The sequence below is a fragment of the Lonchura striata genome, chromosome 11 (genome assembly GCF_050655825.1).
Source record: "Lonchura striata isolate lonStrDom1 chromosome 11, ASM5065582v1, whole genome shotgun sequence".
Classification (NCBI taxonomy): domain Eukaryota; kingdom Metazoa; phylum Chordata; class Aves; order Passeriformes; family Estrildidae; genus Lonchura; species Lonchura striata.
In genome coordinates this window covers 6,554,246-6,576,814 of record NC_140713.1, presented here as the reverse complement: position 1 = coordinate 6,576,814, position 22,569 = coordinate 6,554,246, and the positions used below count along the sequence as shown (strand labels likewise).

The following is a 22,569-nucleotide window of genomic DNA, read 5'->3' as shown; positions in this document are numbered from 1 at the left end:
TGAATAAGGAATACAGAATCGGGTTGCCCTGCTCACAAAGGCACCCACCACAGATGTGGCAGGAAAGGTTCCTTATGCCAGGAGATGGCCCTTGGAGGATGTTTGCTCCCTGGTCACCTGCCATAGCAACAGATATCGAGCAATGTTTTACATTTATAGTATGCAACTCACTTTACCCAGTTATAGACTTATTATTTTGCTGTGACAGCTTATGCACCCTGCAACATAAGAGAGCAGGACAGAAGGTGCTCAGGTAAAGCAATGACTGCAGTTTTCACATGTTATTCTTCCTTTGAACTCCAAGTGGCATGAATGCATCTTCCCCTGGAAAACTGTCACATGCACCTTCTTTTCCTATGGCAATGAAGTTACCCAAAGTCTGATCTCAAAACTCTCATTTAAATATTCCATCCTATTAGCTGGTTTGCTTAAGGACTACAGACTTGGGTCCCTAATCAATGCTTTAATAAATAACACCTACTTAGAACAATTGATTGCTAGGGAGCAGACTAAGTGTAATATATTTCTGCTAATCACAGGATAAATGTCATCGTTTATTTATAAGACACACCTGAAATTATTCTGAGGGCTGTAGATAGGATCCATCTTGACACACATTTCACACTGCAGTGTCAGGTGGAGGTGGGTGGTGGGCACTCAAGGCAGCATGTCTGGCATTGCTCGTTGGCAATGTAAACAAGGTTTACATTGAGGTTCCCCCAGGCTGCCAGAGCTCAGCTCCGTGGTTCCCTGGCAGCAGGGGCAGCTCCCGGGACCCACACTCCAGATTGAGGAGTGGGTGCAGAGCACAGTGTACCCCTTGATGCCGAGCTCTGGGGGAATTATTCAGTCTAATTAAACGGAAACTTCATTACACTAGCAATAGCCAGGCATGCCACCGAGGCCATTCTTGGGGATTACAGCCATGCCCCGCTTTTGCCCTCGTGAGACTCTTTATTCTGCTGCACACTTATGTGGGAAAAACCTCTCGGTATTTCAGGGTGGGAAATAGCCAGCAGAGAGTGCAAGAGGCTCCTTCTGTGCTATTACTCCACAGTCCATATCCAAGCTCAAGGTAAGGCACCTTGGTGCCCACTGTGCCCTGGCTACAGTGTGTCTGCTCCAGTTTGTTCTTCGAGGACATCATCACTTCAATTCTCCTCCGATTACTTCTGTATCTGTCCTTGAGGTGTGTGTTCACAACCGTCTTTTGGGAGTATGGGCCACCGATCTTCCCAACCAGTCTCAAAATACATATCTATTCTACGAATTTCAGCCCGGAGCCCGGAGGAGACGCCCGCCAGGATGCTTGTATCCACACAGAGGAGCCTCCCTTCTCCTTTTCTCCCAGACGACACCCAGCAGCAGGGGCACAGGCTTGCCCTGCACCCCGCCCGGACCCCTGTTTCCTCCCTCCCCGCACCGTGCCGCTCGGAGGGTGCAACATTCGGCCGGGAGCCGCGCGGGCTCGGGATGCGGAGCCGGGAGCGCGCAGGGCGGTCCCAGGCTCGGCCCGCAGCGCCCCGCTCCGCGCGGACCTGCCCTGCAGACAATGCACGATCCCGCGGCCGCGGCGGGGAGCGGCCGGCGCCGCCACAACGTGGCAAACTTGAGAGGCGAGAGCAGCCCTGGACCGGCGGCGGCCCCGGCCGGCCCCGCCCGCGCCGCGGCGGGGGAAGATGCGGCGGGGCGCGGCCGGAGCGGAGCGCTGCCCGCCGGAGGCCGCCGCACCTGCTCCCGGAGGTGCGCGCTGGGGCGGGCGCGGCCGCCAGCGGGGCCGGGGCCGGCGGGGCGGGGGCCGGGAGGCGGGGAGGGGGGCGGCGGCTCCCGTCTCCCGCGGGCTGTCCCGCTTTACTCTCTCCTCCCCGCCGAGGATCGCGGGCGCGGAGCCGCGGCTGCGGCGCGCAGGGCGGCGGCGGGAGCGGCGCGGAGGATGCGCTGAACGAGCGCGGAAGGCGGCGCGGCCGCGGCGCAGGTCAGTGGCGAGACCCCCCCCCTGTCCCCGGGCCCGGGACGCGCTCCGCCACCCGGATCCCCGCATCCACCGGCCGCTCCCCAACTTTTCCCCGCACCGCTTGGGGAAAGTGACCAAACTTGCGGCGGGGCCGCGCTGGGGCCCCTCGTCCCGCGTCCCCTCCTCAGCCCCGGCGGCGCGACCCGCTGACCTCGGGGCTGCTCTCCCGGCTCGCGGCGCCGGCGTTCCCAGCGCCGGGAGCCGCGGTGCGGGAGCCGCGGCCGCGCTCGGGCCGGGCGCGGTGCGGTCCCTCCGCCCAGCCCGCTCCGCTCCCCGCTCGGGCACGGGGCGCCGGCACCGGGACCCACCTCCGGGGCACGAGGGAGCCGGCGGCTTCCACGGGCTGCACGCTCCTGGGTACGGGTCCGGCACGGGTTTCTGTAGCGAAAATACGGCTCCAAAGCAAACTAGTTGACAAATGCAGGCTTCTCCCTAGACTGGAAACCCAGTTCATCCGGAGTTCAGTCTATGCCAGCAGGAGCGGTATGAGGGGACACGGAGGCACTTTTTAATTTCTGAAGCTATCTTTAGAGAACAGGAGAGGTTTCTTTGGGCGCTTCTCTCCCGCGGGAGTGCTTTTCAGCACGTCCCGATTGCCCTGCCCCTGCTCAGCCACACTGGCAGCTTGCAATGCCCCTTTACACCTCACCCAACCCTCCAGAACGGGTATGTTCAAACATCGGCAAACATACAGCAAAGAATGATTTGTACACCCCAGGGTGCTGGTGACGGGCAACCGGACAGCACCCTGCTGACATCTGGGATTCCCGGGTGCTGCCTGTAGAAGTAGCCAGGAATGATGTGATACCTGGTCGTAGCTGTGTCATTCGTTTTTAAAGGTTTTTCAGGAATTAGGAAAACCCCTTATTTTAATTGTGTTATAATACTGCTTTCTATCTGTAGCTGACTTATGTTGCATGTAGATTAACATGTTTCTAAAAACCCAAAGATGCTCTTTTTTTAATGTTACACACCTACATAGAAAATTCTTGTATTTTATTGCAAGATTTAAAAGTTGTAGCTATTAGGAGAATAGACTGTATCTACAGCACCTGGAAGAGAGGGTGAATAGTAAACCTGAACAGTCTCAGAAATGAAAATTGGAAATGCTGCTGCTAAATCTGTTTTGTTTATCTGTGATGCTCACCATTTGACAAGAAAGCTATCCTCAGTTTATCCCGAGAAGATTTCATTTTGTCAGATGCCTAATGTCTCATCAATTCCTTTCATGTCCCTGGGATTTTCTCTTTTCCAGGATCAGGCCACAGCAGCTCTCTGTGTTGGGGATAACTGTTAAGCTCTTCTTTTGAATTCATGAGCTTCCAAATTAAACTTTTGCTGACACCTGCTACCTAGCCTGGTTGAGCATAATGACAGTGTCACCCAGGCTACTGGAGCTCTGCCACCAAATGAAGTAAATTGCAAACAAAAATAATGGTAAGGTGCCTGGACTAGGTAGCACAATGATTTGGGGAACATCTGGGAAACTCTGGCTACTGGAAATCCAATCAAAGTCTGTTTCTAATGGAGCAAACTTTCCAACAGCAATCATAGACAGGAATTAAATCCATAGAGTAGATGGCAACAGAGATTAATAATCATCATCAATTAACTGATGGAATCAAACAGAACAAAATGAGGGTAAACAAAAACCTTTCTCCCCCTCCCCCTTGAACGCAGCCCCACCTTCATTTATCCAGAATCAAGGATCTCTCCTGAGCACTGGTTTCAAGTGCCAAAAAATTTAGCAGGTGTCATAACATAAGGTCAAGACTTAATTATTTATATGGAGACATCAATCATCCTGTGGGGATGATTTATTTATAAATCACCAGAGCTCTAACACATGACAGTGAATTCTGATTTCCTCCTCCTCCTTCCTGAAGGCACCAGGAAGGTCCACACAGTGGCCAAATGGCCTCAGGAACATAGAGAAGTTTTTGCCCAGCTCCACATGGAGGAGGCTTTTCTACACCCTTTAGATCGTGCAACCAAAATACCACCGGGGAAATCTCATGCATATTTGCTACATCTCAGTAATGAACATTTACTGATTATGGATTATCTGGAGGATTTAGCTTTTTAAACATTATTCAAATTTTTATGTTTATGTAAGCTAATAAGACTGAGGAGATTCAGTAACTACTCTTTGCCTTATGGTATTTGAAAAGAGTGTCCATGGGGCTTAGCTCAGCATCTTCCACAGTCGCTTTTAAAAGACTAAAATAGAATTTTTCTGCCTGAAAAAAAACACCCTATCCCTACTCAGTATAATGTTCTTTGCTCACAATTAATGCCAAAAATCAATTTTCTAATATGCTTTTTATGTTTCTGCTGAGCACAAACAGGATGGCACAGTAAAAGCTTTTATTGCCATCTGATTAGGCTGCAGTGGGGGTAAGTAAGTGGCTTGGGCCAGCAGGGCTGCGAGATTGCTGTGCTGGATGCAGCAAACACAGAGAAGGGCATGGGCTGCTGAGCACCAGCCACAATCCTGCTCTCAGGGTCATTCAGGGAAATGTTACCAGCTCTGTGGGAAAAGCAGGATCAGGCCCATTAGGTTTTCTGATAGCTGGACAAAGTCATGAACATGTGCTTGGGTTGTTCCTTAACCTCCTCTTCTGGGATTTTGATAAAGGGTTAATTACAGCCAGGGACTCTCAGAGATTTGTCCATTTATTTATCTGTTAAGAGGAATCGTGCTATTGATCTTATTCACATGACTGTTTTTCAGGCAGGGAGGTGATTAACTTTGAGGGAAACTGGTAAAAAAAGATATAGGAAGAGAGATGGAAAAGAAAGTTATGGTTAAAATAAGAGTTAGGATAGAAGGTTTCCTTTGCTTTTCCATCATTATCTTATCTAGCTCAAACCCATCAGCTTTACCTTCAAGAAAAGAGGAGCACGAGTAGTATCCAGGGCATCGTGTGATCCTTCTGAACTTCATGGCAGGACTCCATTTTGGCAAGAACAAGTCAATAAGCTCTCCTGCACATCCATTATTCTATTCCCACTGATTTTAAAAGAAGACCATTTATCACTGTATTTTAGTAACAGAAATACTAAAATAATGTTTCACTGGGCTTATAAGAGGGTGTGAAAAAGGATGGATGAGCTGGCAGTGTCTTCAAGGAACAATTAAGACATTAAGTGTGGGGAAAATATTTTTAGGAAATAACTGATTAGTGAGAAAATAGAAATTTAGGACCCAATTCAGTTATGATATGTTCCTCAAGCACCCTCTGAGTTTTGCTCAGAGCATGTGAAAAAAAAATGAAAAATTCATAGTATTTCTTGTAGGCAAGACCAGTCATCTGCTTGTGTGTTTTTATGGAATACTGGGTATATTTATAGCATTTAGTAATTCTAGCAACATTCAATGTAAAGAGTAACAGATGAATGTATCGTGAAAAAAGGCACTGGAAAAGCAGGTGGAAAATTATTTCCAAAATATTGCAGCAACCAGGCTGGGAGAAATCTAGGAAGATAGTAAACATAACAGACCTAGGTGACTTCAAGCAAAGCCAGGGTTAAAGCCCAGGCTGAGCCCTGTGCACAGGTTCTGTGGAGGAGGAGAGCCAGGACTCCTGTGTGTGAGCCCAGCAGAGGTGGCCTCCACGCCACTCCAGCCTCAGTGCATCCAAGGACACGGGTGACAGTAAAATTGCAGTTGAGTGCAGAGAGAAGAAAGGAAGAGAATGAAATTGTATTGGCTCAACTGCAAGAAACAAATCACAGACTTCCCTAATCAGACAGATGATGCCTAACTAGGGCACAACATGAACCAAAAAGAAAGGTGGCAGATTTCACAGATTAGTCATGGCAAAAACGGTGAATTTCACAGCTTGAAGTGAATTCACGTTATAGGATGAAACAGCACAAAGTGATTAAGAGCTCTAACTGATAGGAGCAATAAGCATGTGAGACTTAGTCATCATCCAGCAGCCGATTGTCTCTGGCTTCAGCTGAGCCACAGGAGCAGCCCTTCAGCCTCCAGTGTTTGAAGCTGAGTGGGAGCTGGTGGGGACAATCACACACGAGATCCCACAGATGTTTGCTGGAGTTTTCTGTTTCTGTGAGGTACAACCATGACAAGCTGGAGCTGCCATGTAGGGAGATGTTCTGCAGGCACAGATGCCACCACTGAAACCTTGGAACTGTGGCAGCAGGACCAGCAGGACCTCATCTTCACAGCACAACCCCACTGGTGAAAAGCAGAGAGGGAAGACAGCTGAGAAAGGTTGGAACGAGGGGGGACACTGTTGCAGCACACTCCCTGCCATGCTGGGCATGACCTTCCAGGTCTGACACTGCCATTTGCAGAGCCACTAGGTGCTGGCACATGCCACCTCATAGTAACCACACCACAGCATGCATGCCTAATAGAAAACAAACATTAAGCGGTCTATTCCCGTTTTCTGTTTTTTCAGGGGATCAAAACCAGTGTCACAAGCCTCTGTCACAGGTGGTGTTGCATGACTTTTGCTGGTAAAACATTTTAATAGCTGTGACAGCACACTTTGAAGGAAATGTCTGTTAACAGATACTGGAACGTTACCTTACTACTTGTATCCCTGCTTAGATGAAGATGAAAATTCTGGAGAAAAATGTCACCATTATATCTTAATCCTTTTGTTTCAATGTACACGTTTCTATCATAGCTATTGAAAATCCATAGAGCAAAATGGAAGCAAAGTGAGCTTACACCAACCAGGACAGGGCCATCCTGGAGAATTCCTGCTCTGGCAGCAGAAGTCTAATTGAAACTGTTCCCGGTGGCAGGCCGTGGCCAGGCTCGGGCAGTGCCCCGAGTTGAGCCGTGCCAGGGGGGTTAACACACCCCGAGCTGGCAGGCACAGCCAGAGCCCTTCAGGGAGCAGAGCCTGGCAGCTTTCCTCTGTTTATTGAGGGTGTTCCAGCACCGGCGGGTCCACTGAGCGCAGCTGTGTTAATATTGTGCAGGGAGAGGGGAAGCTGAAGTTGCCAGGACTGAAGGCACAGAGGAACGTAATGGGGCAGTGCCAGTTCCTTCAAATCCCACCTGGAGCTTATTAGCCATCGGCAGGGGGTGGCAGAGCACCTGCACCACAGATCATCCAACACTCACCCTCTGTGCAGAGTCCAGCTGCTCCTCGACTGAGCACTGCACGGCCACAGCTCCACTCCTCACCCAGCACAAGAGGATTTCCAGTTGTACCGTGAAGAAGGACCCCAAGAGGGATTGATCACTCTTGAACAAGGATGCAATTACAAAGGTTAAAAAGAATTATCATTTCTAAAGCATTTTGAAAAGAATGCCCTTGGAGCCCTGGTTAGGAACTAGAAAGGACTTCTAAGAAGGCAGTCGGGGTGAGAGACCCTCTTCTCCTACAATGATTTTGGAACCTGGCAGGTTTTAAGAGGTCTTGCAGTAACATTTTGCAAATCAATGCTAATTTGATGTATCGGAACTCACCACCGTGCCAATTCATTGTCAAACCAGTATTAAACTAGGCATTTTTGGGGAATGCTTATAGCTCAAGGTCCATTAAATGTGGAAACCTGGCAATATTTCACCACCCTTAAAACACTTAATTTGAAATGTGCATCAGAGCACCCATAAATGGTTTTTCAGTCTTCATCAGAATGAAGCCTCTCTCTCTTGAAAGTGCAAGTCAGTGTCCTGGGAGAGGGGCTGGTGGCTGGGCTTGGGACGAAGACAGGAGGCAGGAGGGGCCTGATGCTGCCTGCAGTGTTACCACAGAGAAGCACAGCCACGTTAAGGTCTGCTAGGGCCTGATCTGCTGACCACCATTCATACAACAACCAACCTGGTGAAAGTCAGGAAATGTTAAGGAAATGGCAATCCTCGAGAGAGCACTAATTACTCACCTCGAGAAAGGTGGCCAGATCAGTTGCATAAACTTTCTGAGTGCTTTTTGAACCTGACTGCCTGTGATCTGACATTCACTTAAAGCTAGGAGCTAAATAAAAGTTGCTTTATTTTTTAACAGTTGCTAATTTAGCCAAAGCTGCAAGAGATCTTGGTCTTTAAGTCTGGGTTCCTTTAATGCCTGCACAGAAACAATTGAAGACAGGTTAGTTTCTCCTTCTGTTCAGTGTGATCCTCAAATACAAACCCGATCCCCTTCAGAGTTGGGAGAATCACAGCACTAGTTAGCTGGTGACATGTATATTTAGATGACTGACTTCAGGCACCTACATTTGAATATATGATTTAATATGCCTTCATTTTTATGTCCTGAAATTGGGATACTACTTAACTCAAAGAAGATCAATTAATTTTTGTGTTGCTTTTAAGTTCTTTAATGGAAGATGTTCCATAAATAATTATTTAATATACTTTAACAGGTTTTTTTGCATGAGCTGCTTGATCTGCTTAGAGCATATAAATCAGTATGAGCTGCATTAGTAAAATAAGTTCAGAAATCTAAAGAGTACATCAGAAGTTAGACTAGTGCATAAAAAGGGGTAAAAGCTAAGTTGCTCTTTCATTGGCAAAAAGCAGACAGATTGGTTTTTTGTGAACCTTTAGACTTCTCATTTCTCAGGAATCACAAAATCTATTTGTGAAAAGATCTAGGAAATAAAGAAAGAAATTGTACAAGTGGCATCCTGGTCAGTAAAGCATGTGAGTCTGCAGGCACACAGACAGGATGATGCCATGAATCTCCCCTTTGTGTTGCAGTTCAGAAGAGGAGTTATTTTCTTCATCTGAGCAGATGCCAAAGGCTCAGAGAAGGGCGAGCGGACAGAGCGCAGCCCCTTTCTTGCAGCAGAAATGTATTTGCCTGGTTTCTCAAGTAAGAGAAGAGAGAATCCCATCCTAATCTGCAGTGATGAAACCTCTTTGTCTGGGGGTTATCATAACACTGGGTGCAGGGCAGAGACTGACCAACTATTATTTCATCCTTCCATCCCACAGACTAGAACTTCATCCAACACAGATTTCCACATCCACAGTTTTAGGGAAAGTTCCTTCCCTGCATCTCTAAGATATACAAATACTTCCATGCTTTTTTCCATCTGTCCCTGAAAGCAGACTTTATCACACTCACATCCAAAAGCATCCCTCTCACACTACAGAAGCTAATTTATTACTTTTCTGGCTTTTCTTCTCAACCATTATTCAGATCCCATTGTTAGTGTTCCTTCCAGTAATACCAAAGCCCTGTGACAATGTTTTAACGAGTCACTTATAACTTAGTAGTAAAGTAATTCACATCTGCCTGTTAGTTATGGCTGTGTGATCTACCCAAGGAAGCTGCTGTCCAATAAATTACTGAACTGTCTGCCTTCACACAGTGCTCCCCAAACTCTCCAGCATCTCTTCCCTGCTTTCTATCACCTAACTTAGCGCCAAGATGAAGGATGACAGCTGTTTCAGCATTTAATGCCAGTATTCCTTTGCAGACTAGGGGAAGGGGATTTCCTTTCAAAATGCCACTCTCCCACTGAGACTGGCAGTAGTATTATCTCACATCTTTAAATACCAGTCTTGGAGTTATTGATGTGACATCAAGGTGCAGAGATTTTATGATGCAGAAAATTTACATGAGCAATTTCTTGCTTTGTTTTTTTTTTTGACATTTAAAATCTAAAGTTACTTTTGAAACCTTGAATTAACTAATTAATCCTTTTCTCATAAACACTGTAATTGTTTAATGCTTTGGAATAGTGCTGCCCATATTGTTTTGTGTACGCTGCCACTCCTGCAGGTCTCAGTGTCTCCTCCCAGCATTAAATGTTGTATATGCTCCTAACACGTGTGAGTCTACAGCTCACATAAAGCTCTTCCATTCTGTACCTTACACAGGAAGTTACTGTACTGATAGCAGCCACTACGTAGTATCTATAAATTACAACTCATCACACCTACCTGCACTGTGTTCTTCTGATACATTATTAACCTCTGTTGCAGCACTTTTACTTCAAAGTACTAGAATCAGCTTGTTATTCTACCTTTAGTTTACACTGGGAGAAACCTCAGCTCAGGATAATGTCAGGAGATTATCTGAGGTCTCTGTTATAGTAGCAGTATGTGTTGCTAGCACAGAAATTCATCTGGTTTTCATAAATATTTGATGGGGCTCTATCATCCTCATCATCATTTTGGGCTGGTTAGAAGAGGATCCCCCCGCGATTGCAACCCATTTCCAAGTTGTCGTGGAAAGTCAGTTGGTGATATTTCAATCACAGTGTTCTTATTACAAATTCCATTCAAATTCTGTCTGAAAGGGAGTTAAGGTTTCATCCTGCTGCTTAGAGAATGATATGCTAAATGCAGCTTCCCATGGGCTTGGCTGCAGTCCAGCACTTTGTAATTTATAGTTCTCCTTCCAAGTTCTGGCTGTGACCTTGGGACTGCATGGTGAAGTTCTCCCATTTTGCTAAAGCCCCTTCCAGGAGCCCTTGCCCCCTTCCCAGGCACACAGGGCAGCTCCTGGGACATCAGGGAGTGCTCTGGCACACGGGCACGTGGGAGCAGCAGCACAGGGCAGCACTCATTTCCTCTCTTTTACTAATAGGAGCAAATCATGGAACGTTGTTCTTAAATGACAGAAATTATTAGGTAGCTTCAAAGCATGAAATTCATTCACAGAAGAGGTTTAAATTATATTAGCCAAAGGTGTTTTCTGCAGAGACAGCTACAAAACAGCTCTAATTTGAGATCTCCAAACAGCTGTTGTGCCCTATGTATTTATATTGAAAAGATAACTTGGAAGATTATGATAACATGCAATTAAATTTAAAAAAAGTTTTAACATAAATACTGATCTCATTGATAGCATACAGGGAGTGCCTAAGAGGCTTTTTTGAGAAATGTGTGTGTCCATGGCCAGAGGAACTGACAACCCAGATTGTAACACATGCCACTTTTAACAGAAAAATTGTGTAATTGAGAGAAATTATTGCCCCTTGAAGATTACATTCATTATAGATTGTAACAGAGATATGTCTTCAGAATGACTGCAGTTCTCTTCACTTAAAGAGCTATTCAGGAATACCAGTGTTTGAGCTCATGGACATAGCTGCAATTGTTTTAGCAGAGTTAGTGAGGGAAAGCAATTTAAGAGGAAGGTACAGCAGACTCATGCAGCTCTTTTGTTTCTTTATTCTTTCCAGATTTTTCAAGGACATATGTTCTGAAAGTACTTACCTATTTGGATTCCTTAGGATGGAGAATAATTTTAAAATTAAAAAGGATGACTTTTAAAATAATGATTTAAAAATTATTTTTTAAAATTTTAAAATCATTATAGAAGTCTCTTAGACTTTTTATTTCACCAGTAATTGCCATGGATTTTTTGCAAAACAAGTGATATGGACTTTGAAACCAAACAAAAACAAATCTTCATTTTTTCATTTGGTCTTCAAAGTATATAATCTTGACATTTTTTGTGATTGGTACTTACCATAAATGAACCTTCTCTGTAACCCAGTTGTATCCCAGTTGTATCTGTTTTGAAGTGTTTCTTCTATTACATGAAGTGAAGACATCAGAGAATAATTATGTTAGGTAGTTCTTTGTAAACAATAAACCAGCAAACCCAAGAAACTCCTTTTGCTAGGGAGTTTGCTAGGTGCTCATCACCAAGATACCACTGGAAGAACATACACCAGCTCCCTGGACCAGCCTAAAAATGGTGGCCCTCCCCTGGAGAACTTCAGCAGAAGTATGTTTGGCTTTTTTGCTTCACCTGTGACATACTCCAGGGAGATGATTCCTGCTGTGGGTGGTGCTCAGAGGTGAGGTGTGTGGACAGGCCCCCGGGCAGTGGTGCTGTGTGTGCAGAGACCTTTGTAGCGGCACCGCGACGGGAAAGGACGGCTGGCAGTATTTATGGCAGGTTTCTGTGCAAGAGGTTTCTGTGCTCTACACTGAGTATTTATTCTGGCAGTAGCTCTAATTGTGCTGTAAACCACCCTGGGTGCTGGTTGCTGTGTGCCCAGGAGTTTGACTAGAAGCCAGCCAACAGTGAGCTCTCTGATAATGGTGCATCATTTCGCCGCAGGAGCCTCATGCCCGTGGGTAGCAACAGCCTTCCTGCTTCCTCCCACGCTCTCTGAGCAACCAAATCCCATCTCCAGGGTGTCTTCTGGACGATAAACTTGCTGTTGTTTATTATTAGCACACCGTGAAGTGTGAGGTGTGTATCAGAGATACCTTTCTCTCACATGTTAAAGTATTAATATCAACCTGTCTCCAGCGCAGCCGACCCCATACCTAGGGCAAAGAAGTAGTGGGGAGAGCTTGTGCAGACAGGACCCACCACCAGAGCTCATAATTTCCTCCAGGAAATGTCTTCCCTTTGCAAAGTCCTGCTCAGCCCTGAGAATCTCCTCATTCTTTCAGTGGAGACCAGTCAGTGTTGGCTTTTGAAGTGTTCTGAGCATAGGCAGTGGTTTCTTCCAACTTTTCAGTGTTGCAGAGTTTTTTGCATGATCATTTGTATTATTCATGCACACCTCCAGCTCCTCATCCTTAAGTGACTTTGAGACTTCCTTCTACAATCCATCATACCAGCAGCCCTCTTGGCTGGCCTTGCCTTGGTAACAACTGCTTCTTCTCACAGCAGTTCTCCTGACACTCTTGTCAGCAGGACAGAAAGCTGAGCTCAGTCAGAGGGGACTACGTGGAATTCATCCACATTTGGATGGGAAGGGAGGGTGCATGATGGATAAAGGAGATATTGAGAGAGCATCAGAGAAAGCAGCTGGGCTAATTCAAAGAAGCAGCTCTTCCCTGTAATTCCATGTATCACCGTGTGCCATTACCTGGAGCAGAGCCTGTGAGACCAAGAAATACTCGTTCCATCTGAACTGGTTCATGTGGGTCTGATCAAAGCCTCTCTGCTTTTCCAGCCATAGACCATCTCACTGCCTGCACAAGCCTGCCAGTTATGCTACGCTGGGACTTTACCTGTTTGGCTGTTCAACTGCCCTGTTACTTTCTTTTCCCCTCTAATATCTCACCTAAACTTTTTCTTTCTTAGCTTCAGGCCATTGCTCCCTAGCCTACAATTTTCTGAGATTGTGAATAACTTACTTCATTTCTGTTGTTCCTTTGATATTAAACTGTGGTCATGTTCACCCTGAGCCATCTCTTTCACTGGACTCTGAATTTGGCTTTCTCAGCATCTCTACATGTTATGTTCTCTAATCTACATGCTATTGTGTCCTCCTTTGTTTTCATCTTCTTTTGAAGTTTGGTTGCTAGAAATAAAGAACATCATGCTTTTAGATGGCTGTTTTTTGTATTGACTTACATGCACTTCCCACAGCTAGCTGTATTTTCTTACCCAGAAGGGCTATTTTTGTTTATGTTGGTTTACTTTATGAAATTATCTTTTTCCTCTCCAAATTTAATTTTGCAAATGAAAATATATGAAAAAACTCTCCATTTTGCTGCCAAGTTACCAACAGAAATCAGTAAGACTAAAGAAGGCAACTGGTTGTAAAGGCTCCTAAGTTCAATTTTTGTTTGCTGCAAAAGCTTTGTGTGAGTTTGGAGCAGCTTCTGCACAGGTAACAGAGGCAGGATTGTCCTCAGGACTATCCCTGCCATTTTGGATAGTACTGTCAGCCAGCTTTCCCCAGACATTCAGTTTCTGCAGTAACATAGTCCCCTGTGATTTATCACCAAAATATGAATTTTTGTCCTATGGGAAGTTCTAAGTTTGGGATTTTCTTTAAGATTAAAAAAAAAATCTCAGTTTTAAAACTTGTCATGAAATACAAAATTCCTGGGAAGGAAATTCAGTTTGGTGAAAGCAGAAATGCTCCATCTAGATGATTTTGATCCAGCCTGGGTACTGGGATTTGGCTGTAGTGATGAATCTCCCCTTGTCTCAGCTCAGCATCCCACAGGAGCTGCCAGTCCCAGCCCACCCTGCCCTGGGCTCTCCCTAGCAGACCCCAGGGCTCAGCCAGCAGCAGCTTCCACCACCCAGCACTGCCTCTCTTAGCTTGTTGCTTTCCCTAGATAGCAAATCTACACTTGGCAAATGTGAAATGCAAAGAGCTTCAGGAAAAGGTTGTATCTCATAATGGAGAAGGAGATCATGCCTGGGACTGAGATCCTCCTATGGTGAAAGAATTGCAGCTCCTCGAGCAACAGGGAGGTTGGGAAGAAAGGAGAAATCTGAACCTAAATTTGTAAAATGAGGCCATAGTAAGATTTCTAACAATGTCAAAGATCTGAAAGATGGCAGCAGCCTCCTGCACTGTAGCATGCTGGGCTCTGTGGACATGCTTGGGATTGGATTTCTGCACATGTGCCATTCCCTGGCACTGATGGTGTCCCTCATAAAACACAAGAACCCAGCAAGCCAGCTCTGCTTTTCCAGCCTCTGCCTCGTACTCCCCCAGCACTTGTAACCAGTCCCTTGGGTTGCTGACTCCTTTATTCTGTGAAACCACTGGCTCTTCCTGTCCTGGGCTTGTAATGGGTTTGCAATTAGGGTCTCAGCTCTGAAAAATCGTGAGAGAAAGAATACCTGTAATAATACTATTTTAAAAATAACTAATTCACAGTTCTACATTGACTTCTTGGAAAAAAAAAAACCTCCAGTAACTATTAATAGCAATGCACAAGAGGACTGCTGACGTAAAGGACAGGACAAACTTTCTGAAATATCTCCTATCTTTGTACTCTATAAATATTTATTTGTAGCAGTACTGCCGATTTCACTGGCACTTCACTCTGTGTCAGTAGAGCCATGACAGCTTCACAGGACAATACCAAGTGAAAAGTAACATCTGCAGAGCACCTTCCTGCCAGAAGAATTGGCCTCTGAATAATTTTTCTTATCAGTGGTTGAACCAGAATCAGTAAGGGGAAGAATTGCTTCAGTTGTCCAAAAGACAACTTGAGTGTTTAGTTTTTTTATCACTGAAACAGAAGTCTTCAAAACTGAAACTTATATCCAATACAAAAATTCCTTTTTTATTATAAGTATCAAAACAAAACATTTGGATATTTTTAAAGTTCAGAATAAAGTATCTCATATTTAATTAGTTGCTACTCTCATTAAAAAAAATCAAAAACCAACAAATAGTTCATAAGCACTTAGTAAATGAAAGATCCCAGCAAGCCTCAGTGAAATTTCCAATGAAGTAATTGCCTTTTAGACAATCACTGTTTTTAATGGACACTGAAATGCACTTTGGAGATGGGCTGTTGCATCTGTCTTTTAGTTAATTATTAAATTCAAAATATTTGAAATATATGTTGTAGGATTACTTTACTTTAGTTTTCCCAGCAGAGACCTTGACAGTTCCTGGATGATACTGCACCAAACTGTCCTCTTTAATGACATTTTCTTTATAATAATCGTTGATCCACACGAATTTGTCACTTCCTAAATAGGAGCTCATTATTTATATTGCTTGTGAGAGCTCTGCCAAAGGCTGAGCATGGCACAGAGGATCTCCTGCTATGCAAGTTTGCCATATAATCACATGATAGTTGGATATGATTTGGATTCTAATATTTTGTGGCTGTTCTAAATACCACAGTGTACCAAAATACCCTGTCTTTTGTCCGTGTGTGCCGACAACATTCCAAAAGGGAAGGTAAAATCCTGTGGTGAATCATAAGCAAAATAAACTGATTTGGAAGGCTGTATTTCCCACCTGTCCCCAAGAACAAGAGCCTCTCATCTCCTTCTCTACCCTGTTTGTTTAATAGGTTGACCATCCCAACCCAGTAGTTGATGCGATAGGAACACAAAGGTCTTTGCCATCCTTCAGCAGATGGCAGGGATGGCTGATCCTGTCTGGGCCCTCAGCATGAGCCCAGCCCAGGAACAGGCTGTGCTCTGCTGGAGGAGCAGGAGGGCAAAGACAGGGAGAGGCCGAGGAGCCTCTCCCATACTCCATGGTGAGACACCAATCCATTAACTGCTTTTGCCTCTCCTGACCTCCTGTCCCTCACCCTGCTCTCAGCATATCCCTCCCCAGCCCCCACACTGACTGCAAAATACACTAAATAAAATCAGGCAGACAGCAGCCCATGCTTAAGGCACGGAAAGAGGGATCTGGGCTGTCCAGGGGCCCGGGTGAGGCAACAGACATGAGGCAAAGGGGTAAAAGGGTGCAAGAGGAAGGTATAAATTCAACACCTAGAGCTGAGACTCAAATATAGGAGTAAGAATCCAGATGAGCTGAAAGGGGAGCTGGCGTCCATGCTCCAAGGGATTCATGGAGAACAGAAGGCTGCCTGACTTCTAAAGTGTCCTTTCAAGGACACCAAGGAGGATGGGAACAGTTTACAGCAATTCCTGGTGGCAGAGACAGGATGAGCCTCCCACAGGCTGGACCTTCAATCAAAGTATGGCAAAACCTTGCTTTTCCCTCTCACTGCTCTAGGTCTTGTCCTAGAGTGACCTTGAATGTTATGAAAGCAAACACCTTCTGGAAATGAAATTGTAACTTGTGGTATAAGAGCACATGTGAAGCTCTAAAAAACCGCAGACATTACAAAACCATGTTTTAGTGGGTCTGGTCCTAAGGAGCAGCTGTGGCTTCCAGCTATTTTACAGAGCCTTGAGAGGCATCATCCTCTATAATTTTTAAAAGAAAAGACATCAACACTTTTGTGACTTCTTCCCTTTATAGAGAGGGGGAAGAGATGGGGAAGGCTTCCCCGTCCTTTCTCAGAGAATCCCCTGGATAAAGGAAAGGGGAGTCCTTTAGGACCCTTCTAGATATCACTACAACACTTACTCTTTTTTAGTGATTTCCAGCAATTCTCACAGATGAGTGCCCCCTCAGGACAGTTCTGCTCACAGACACATAATGCTCTGTTTTCCCCTTCCCTCAGCACCTCCCCTGAAATGGTATCCTTGGGAAGAAGAAAGGTTTACAGTTCTTGCCCCTTTTTCATCTTGTAAGCTGTACTCATTCTCTGCTGCTACACAAGCAATAAACCAGGCACCCAAGCAGGGATTGTCTTAGTAATATTCCATTTCTCTGTCAGACTTTAGGTCAGGTGATAATTTTGGGTGAGGCATTGTCTGCAGAGACAATGAATGCAAGAAGCTATCTTTATCCCAGCAAGGGATAAACTAGATGATCCAAGTGATTTTCTCTGTCACTATCTATGTTTCTACTATGGAATAAACTGCTGGACGAGGAGAAGGATTTATTGCTTGGACTGCAGTGATGGATACTTCCAAAAAAGCTCAACTGAGGTTACCTCCTCACTGCCTCATAAGGGCAGTGTGTGTCCAGCAAAAAAAAGGATATTTAGCTGCTGTGCAGAGACAACCTGAAGAGCACAGCATACTCCCCTGAAGGGTGTCACAGATGGCAAAGATTCTTGGTGTGGATGGCTCCAGTCTTGAATATCAGCAGGAACTTGAGGCAAATTTTGGCTTTGTTTTCAGCCTTTTTGGGATATACTTCATTCTAGAATGAATTCTTAGGACTTGTGTTCTAAGAAAGCTCTAGGAATACTGAAGGAGGGAGGAGAGTTCTGGGGAAATGCATGGATTACAGCTTTTCCCTTCCCTGAAAGCCTGAACAACATTCACAGCCTGTCCATTACCAACCTCAGGGCAGGAAAAAATTTGCAGTCCTGATGCCAGCAGAAAACTCCTCCATGAAGCAGTCTGTTTTTAAGATCCCCTTCATTATACAGTAAAGGTCTCACAGGTCAGTCTGTTGTTTTACTTTTTAAATGAGAATGCCATAGTCCAGCTCATAACAACAGCCAGTACCAGCCCTCAGCCTTGTACATTTGCTTTTCCAGGCAAATGAAGAAAAAAACCCTTTAGTGGGTTCAACAAAGGGAACCAAAGATAATTGTTTATACTATATAGACATGAAGGTGACTCGTGGATGTTTATACTTCTCAGACTGAGAAATGTTATTCAAGGGAACAGGATGTTTTGAGCCTACAGCATCTTATGTTTTTCTGTGAAATAAAGCTCCATAGTATCACAGGGTCAATAGTTTTCTTCTGCTGTTAGTCCCTCAATTCTATTAAGAAATTCTTTAATATTCTTCCCCTGCCTCTTTTCCCTTTTTTTTTTTTTTTTTGTTTTGCTTTGTTTTCTGTTTGTTTGTTTGTTGTATGTTTGTGTGTTCTTTGGTTGGCTTACCAGATATAGAAATGCTTCTCTTAAAACCTTATAGTCAGTGAGTGTAGCTGACACTGGATAAAGTTGTCATTATGATCTAGGATTTCACTGATTGTGCTTTATAATTTTTATATTTTGCAAGAGGTTTTTAACTTCCCTTTTGTGTGTTCATAGAATTGTTTAAAGTGAAGGGGTTTTGCCATACTGAAAGGATATTGAGGAGAGCCTGTTGTTATTACCATGCAAGCCAGACAGTCTGAACAGTCTTTCAGTCAGATGTAAATCCACAATTATAAATCACCATGTGAAGGGGAATAGCAATCACTGCATTTTGATCTATCACCACAATACTTTTCATATAAATATACTGACCAGAATAGAAAACTTAGGTGTATTTTCTGTGTCTTTATGCAGTAAACATCTCTTTGAAGCACCATTTGTGCTCGACGTCAAGAGTATCTCTCAATAAGAACAGCTCACAAAGAAGAGATGGTGCCAGCCTTATGCACAGCAGAGGGATTTAAAATAAAACACAAAGAAACCTGCTGGGTGACAGAACTGTATAGGCCTGTAAAATTTCCACAAACTGGGGTGTACAGCATGTGTAGTTTTGTATACTTAATGCTTAAATAATTTCCTCTACTTCAAAGAGAAGGGCTGTCCTGGGAGCTATGGGGCAATCAGAGTTTAGTTCTTACTTTGCCATGGACTTCTGTGGTATTTTCTGCAAGTCATTTCATTTCATTGTGCCTAAGTTTCTTCATGTGTAAAATAAATCCTTCAAATACAATTGGATCAGCTTCATACAGCAAATTACATCTGATGCTGAATCATGTCTTTTATCTCTCTATCTGCCTGCTTATTTTTATTGTGAGCTCCTTAGGGCAAAGACTATCACTTGAAGTCTCATATATAATAAAAGTGTCTTTAGCACCACAGATCCCATTCTCAGGGACTGGAAGCTTAGTGTAATAAAAATAAACAAATGTGATCAGCCACGGGAATTAAAATAAAGTATCCAAAGCAAAGAAAATCTATACTTATGACCTTCTCTCATGAATACACTGGCCCCCAGAACAGACACAGTGCTTAGCTGCATCCCTGGGCAGATGTAAAACACTTCATTGTTTGGCCAATTGGATGTGTTAAGAAAAGCTTTCTTGCCACAGCACAGCCATGCAAGAATAAAATAAAGACCGTAGCCTAGGCAATGGGGTAGTTCATGTTCCAATGACATTAACAAGGGTTTGGAAAGGAACATTAATATTCCTGAACCTCTCAGGAGCAGGTTGGCTAATCTAAACATATCTGAGAAAAATAATATCTAATTATTTTAGATATCTAAAATAATATCTAATATCTAATTACATAACTAATCTGGAGAAAAATTGGGGGGGAAAAAGGATTTTTCTTGTGACACAGACACATGGGGGTGGGGTACCTGGAAAAGAGAGCTGAGAACACAAACAGGTCTGCCTGTTTCCGGAGCCAGGGCAACCAGCCAGCTTTTGCGGCATGCTCACATAGTAAAGAAAGACTTATTTTAAAAGTTCTATTTCTTAGAAGGCAGAAGCTAAAATTTTGTTCTTACTGAAAATGTCTTCTCTTGATAGAGAATAGAGATACAACCTGACTAGGAACATGACAGGGATTTGGTCTGCTGAGCAGTTTCAGAGCATGTTTATCATACTTCATCTGGTCGAAAAACTGAAGAATGGCAAAGATGGAAACATTTTCTTTTTCAATGTCTAATTTTGCTAGATTTGAACATTATTTGCAAACAAATACAGAGGAGATAATAGGCTTATTAGGCTGTAGATACATGCATGAGAACTGTGGGTGGAGGTGAGGGGTCATAGAGGTCAGTCCCTGCAGGTTACTCAGGAGCTCTTTGCTCAGACAAAGCTCAGTGTCTCCCATTCAAGTTGGGTGCAAGTACAGAGCCCAAGGTTGTGTTCTAATGATAAGCTCGTGATACACTGCTCATTATTTTTCATACATATTAAACTCATTTTCTCCCAGAAGAGGTCTCTGGGGTCAGCAGACGCCGATTCCTGTTCCCTACATTGGCATTAACGCGGCTGCAGCGGCGGCTCAGCAATTGCACTTGCTGGGCCTACATTTTAAAGAACATTGTTTTCTTCCAGAAAAACATTTCAGTTCTTGCAATCAGTGCTTGTTTCTGTAAATTAAGGAATGAATTGTGCCAAATTGTTCTCCTCTTCTTCTCTCTTCTAGGGTTATTTGCAATGTAGCTTATGCTACTGTCAGTACATCCACTCCGTGCTTTACAGGAAAATGAAATCATTACACACAACACAAATTGCTAGACCTCTTTCATAATCACACACTCTTAATTGGCATGTAAGCACCAAGATCCCTGTAATACATGCAGTAAAATGTCTCTGACTCATTTTTTTCTCCCAGGTTGAAAGGTCAATGAGAGTATTTTTCTTTAATTTGACAGGCACACAAGAAATAATGCAAGACTCATTTATGGTCAGGTAATGCACAAAGAAATCTATAAATCAAGCTAAGGGGAATATTAGATCATGCTCATATCTGAACCCATCTGGCTTAGTTCACGAAAGAATCAATATGAGGCAGAGAGCTCAGTATTATTTGTGATTTATGCTCTTGCATCTAAGGGGAGAAACATTTGCAATTTTTAAGTCTCTTCATCTAAAACAAAAGGTGAAAAAGAAACTACAGTTGGCTATTACAACACATGCAATAGGTAAGTGATATGGTGACAGATTATAGCTGCAGGGGGAAGGGGTGGCTCATTCCACTTAATGACTCAGCACGTTGTTTTAGTATTTTCATCTTTACATCCCTCTCCCCCCACATGTATCAGTACAGAGGTATTAAGAAATAAAATTGCCTAGATTTCAACAAGTTTGATATTTGTAAATGAATTGCCATTGATAGTTCACGGGCACAGGACTGTAAGAAAATACAGCATAATATAACATACGGTTGTCTTCACTGTCTTCTTTCAAATACTACTTTCACTAATAAACCCCTAAACACCTAAAAACATGGCATGGTTAAATATTAATCCTGCCCCATACCATCATATACACATAAGCTTTTGATCCTTTCACGAACACCCAGGATTTGCATGAAAGGTTTCTGCTTCTATAGTACATCTATCTCTCAACTAATAAAATCTCCAGTTGGCCTCGAGTTGAGCCTCCCCAGGAGGCAGGAGGAGGAGTGTCAGACAGCATTGCTGAACGCTGCACCGGTGCACGGGGTGGGAGGCAGAGCAGAGCAGAGATCGCACAAAGCAATTAGGGTATGAAAAACACGCTGCAGTGATGGGTGCCATAAAAGCGTCAGGGGAACTGGGGCAAGTAAAACATCCATTTCAGCTTCAGTGATTTGTTTTACATACAGTGCTAATATCCTTCAAACAAATACCAAATGCAGTTTAATTTAAATCTTGGAAGCCATTTAGACTAAAGTGAGAGCCTGACATATTTTTCTCCCAGCTAATGTGTACAAGAAGAATCAATATTTTTCCCAGTATAATTTGATGAATTATTACATCAGACAGTATTGATCCAGTCAAAGAAGAAGGAGGTCAAAATAATGAAAATCAGTTGGTTGTGATTAGAAATGCTTGGGATATTAATTTGGAAAAGGTTGATAACTAAAAGGGTCTATAGCTTTACACTTATTGATTTAATAAATAGAATAAGCCTTGATGATCCAAAACAAGGTTACTTGTATAGGTGTTTCAGGGGGTTGTGTTGCTGAAAGCCAGTCTATATGTCTTCTGTATGTGTTTAAATTATATTTTAGTTCAGCACACTGAAAACATTCATTTTAAAAATCTGTTCCTTTCAGCCACAATTTTCTGCTGCACTTTGCTGCTGAAAACCCTTAGACTTCATTCTGGTAGTAGGCTTAGTACTCTTTCAAGTATTTAGTTTAAAGTTTTTCATATGGTTGTTTCATTATTAGCAATGAATGCATTAATTTGTACACATTTTATAAATACTGGGAAGGATTCAAGAGCCTCCCACACAAGAGGCAATTGTGTTGGGGCTGTGTTATTGACTCCTGCTCGGGTATGCCCTTCTAGCAGAGTTCTACAGAGTCAGTGTGTCACACACCCGTCAGTCCAAAAGGCTCCAGGCTGTTCCAGGAGACGGCCGGCGGTGAGCAGGGGCTGGCCGTGCCCGGCGCTGCAGCGCCCTGTGCCTCGCCGCGCACAGAGAGAGAACAGGGGCTAGAACGGATTGTCTGCGCGGGACACAGCCAGGATACAATATCCACAGCTTTCTGTCCCCTTCTCTTCCTACCACTGGAGTCTCTTCTACTTTGGGCATCCCCCTAAGTCTTTCTTCCCTCACGAGCTTTACTGTCCAGGCACTATTCCCCTACCTGGGGTTCACTTTTTGCAATCTCAGCCTTCCGCCTCGGTGCTTCTGCTGTTACCAGGTTGTGCAGCTGCTT

The 22,569-nt window shown here is 44.0% G+C and overlaps 2 protein-coding genes across 7 annotated transcripts in view; one reads left to right on the top strand and one right to left on the bottom strand.

The window, feature by feature from the left end:
* The window catches only part of PEPD (peptidase D), a 199,672-nt gene extending 197,089 nt beyond the window's left edge, over positions 1-2,583 (bottom strand). Inside the window, exon 1 of one of the 3 annotated variants that reach the window (XM_085589437.1) lies at positions 2,323-2,583. Coding sequence is in view for 2 of the 3 variants with exons in the window: in XM_085589435.1 (XP_085445561.1) it covers positions 2,323-2,468 (146 nt within the window). In the remaining variant the exon portion in view is untranslated. The remainder of the gene's footprint in view (positions 1-2,322) is intronic. The other 2 variants (XM_085589435.1, XM_085589434.1) reach the window with 2 other exon arrangements.
* Positions 1,574-22,569, top strand: part of CHST8 (carbohydrate sulfotransferase 8) — a 180,798-nt gene continuing 159,802 nt past the window's right edge. The window contains exon 1 of one of the 4 annotated variants that reach the window (XM_085589438.1): positions 1,574-1,743. The gene's annotated coding sequence lies outside the window, so the exon portion shown is untranslated. Of the gene's footprint in view, positions 1,744-1,804; positions 1,976-2,711; positions 20,840-22,569 lie in introns of those variants that run through there. The other 3 variants (XM_021536688.4, XM_021536685.4, XM_021536686.2) reach the window with 3 other exon arrangements.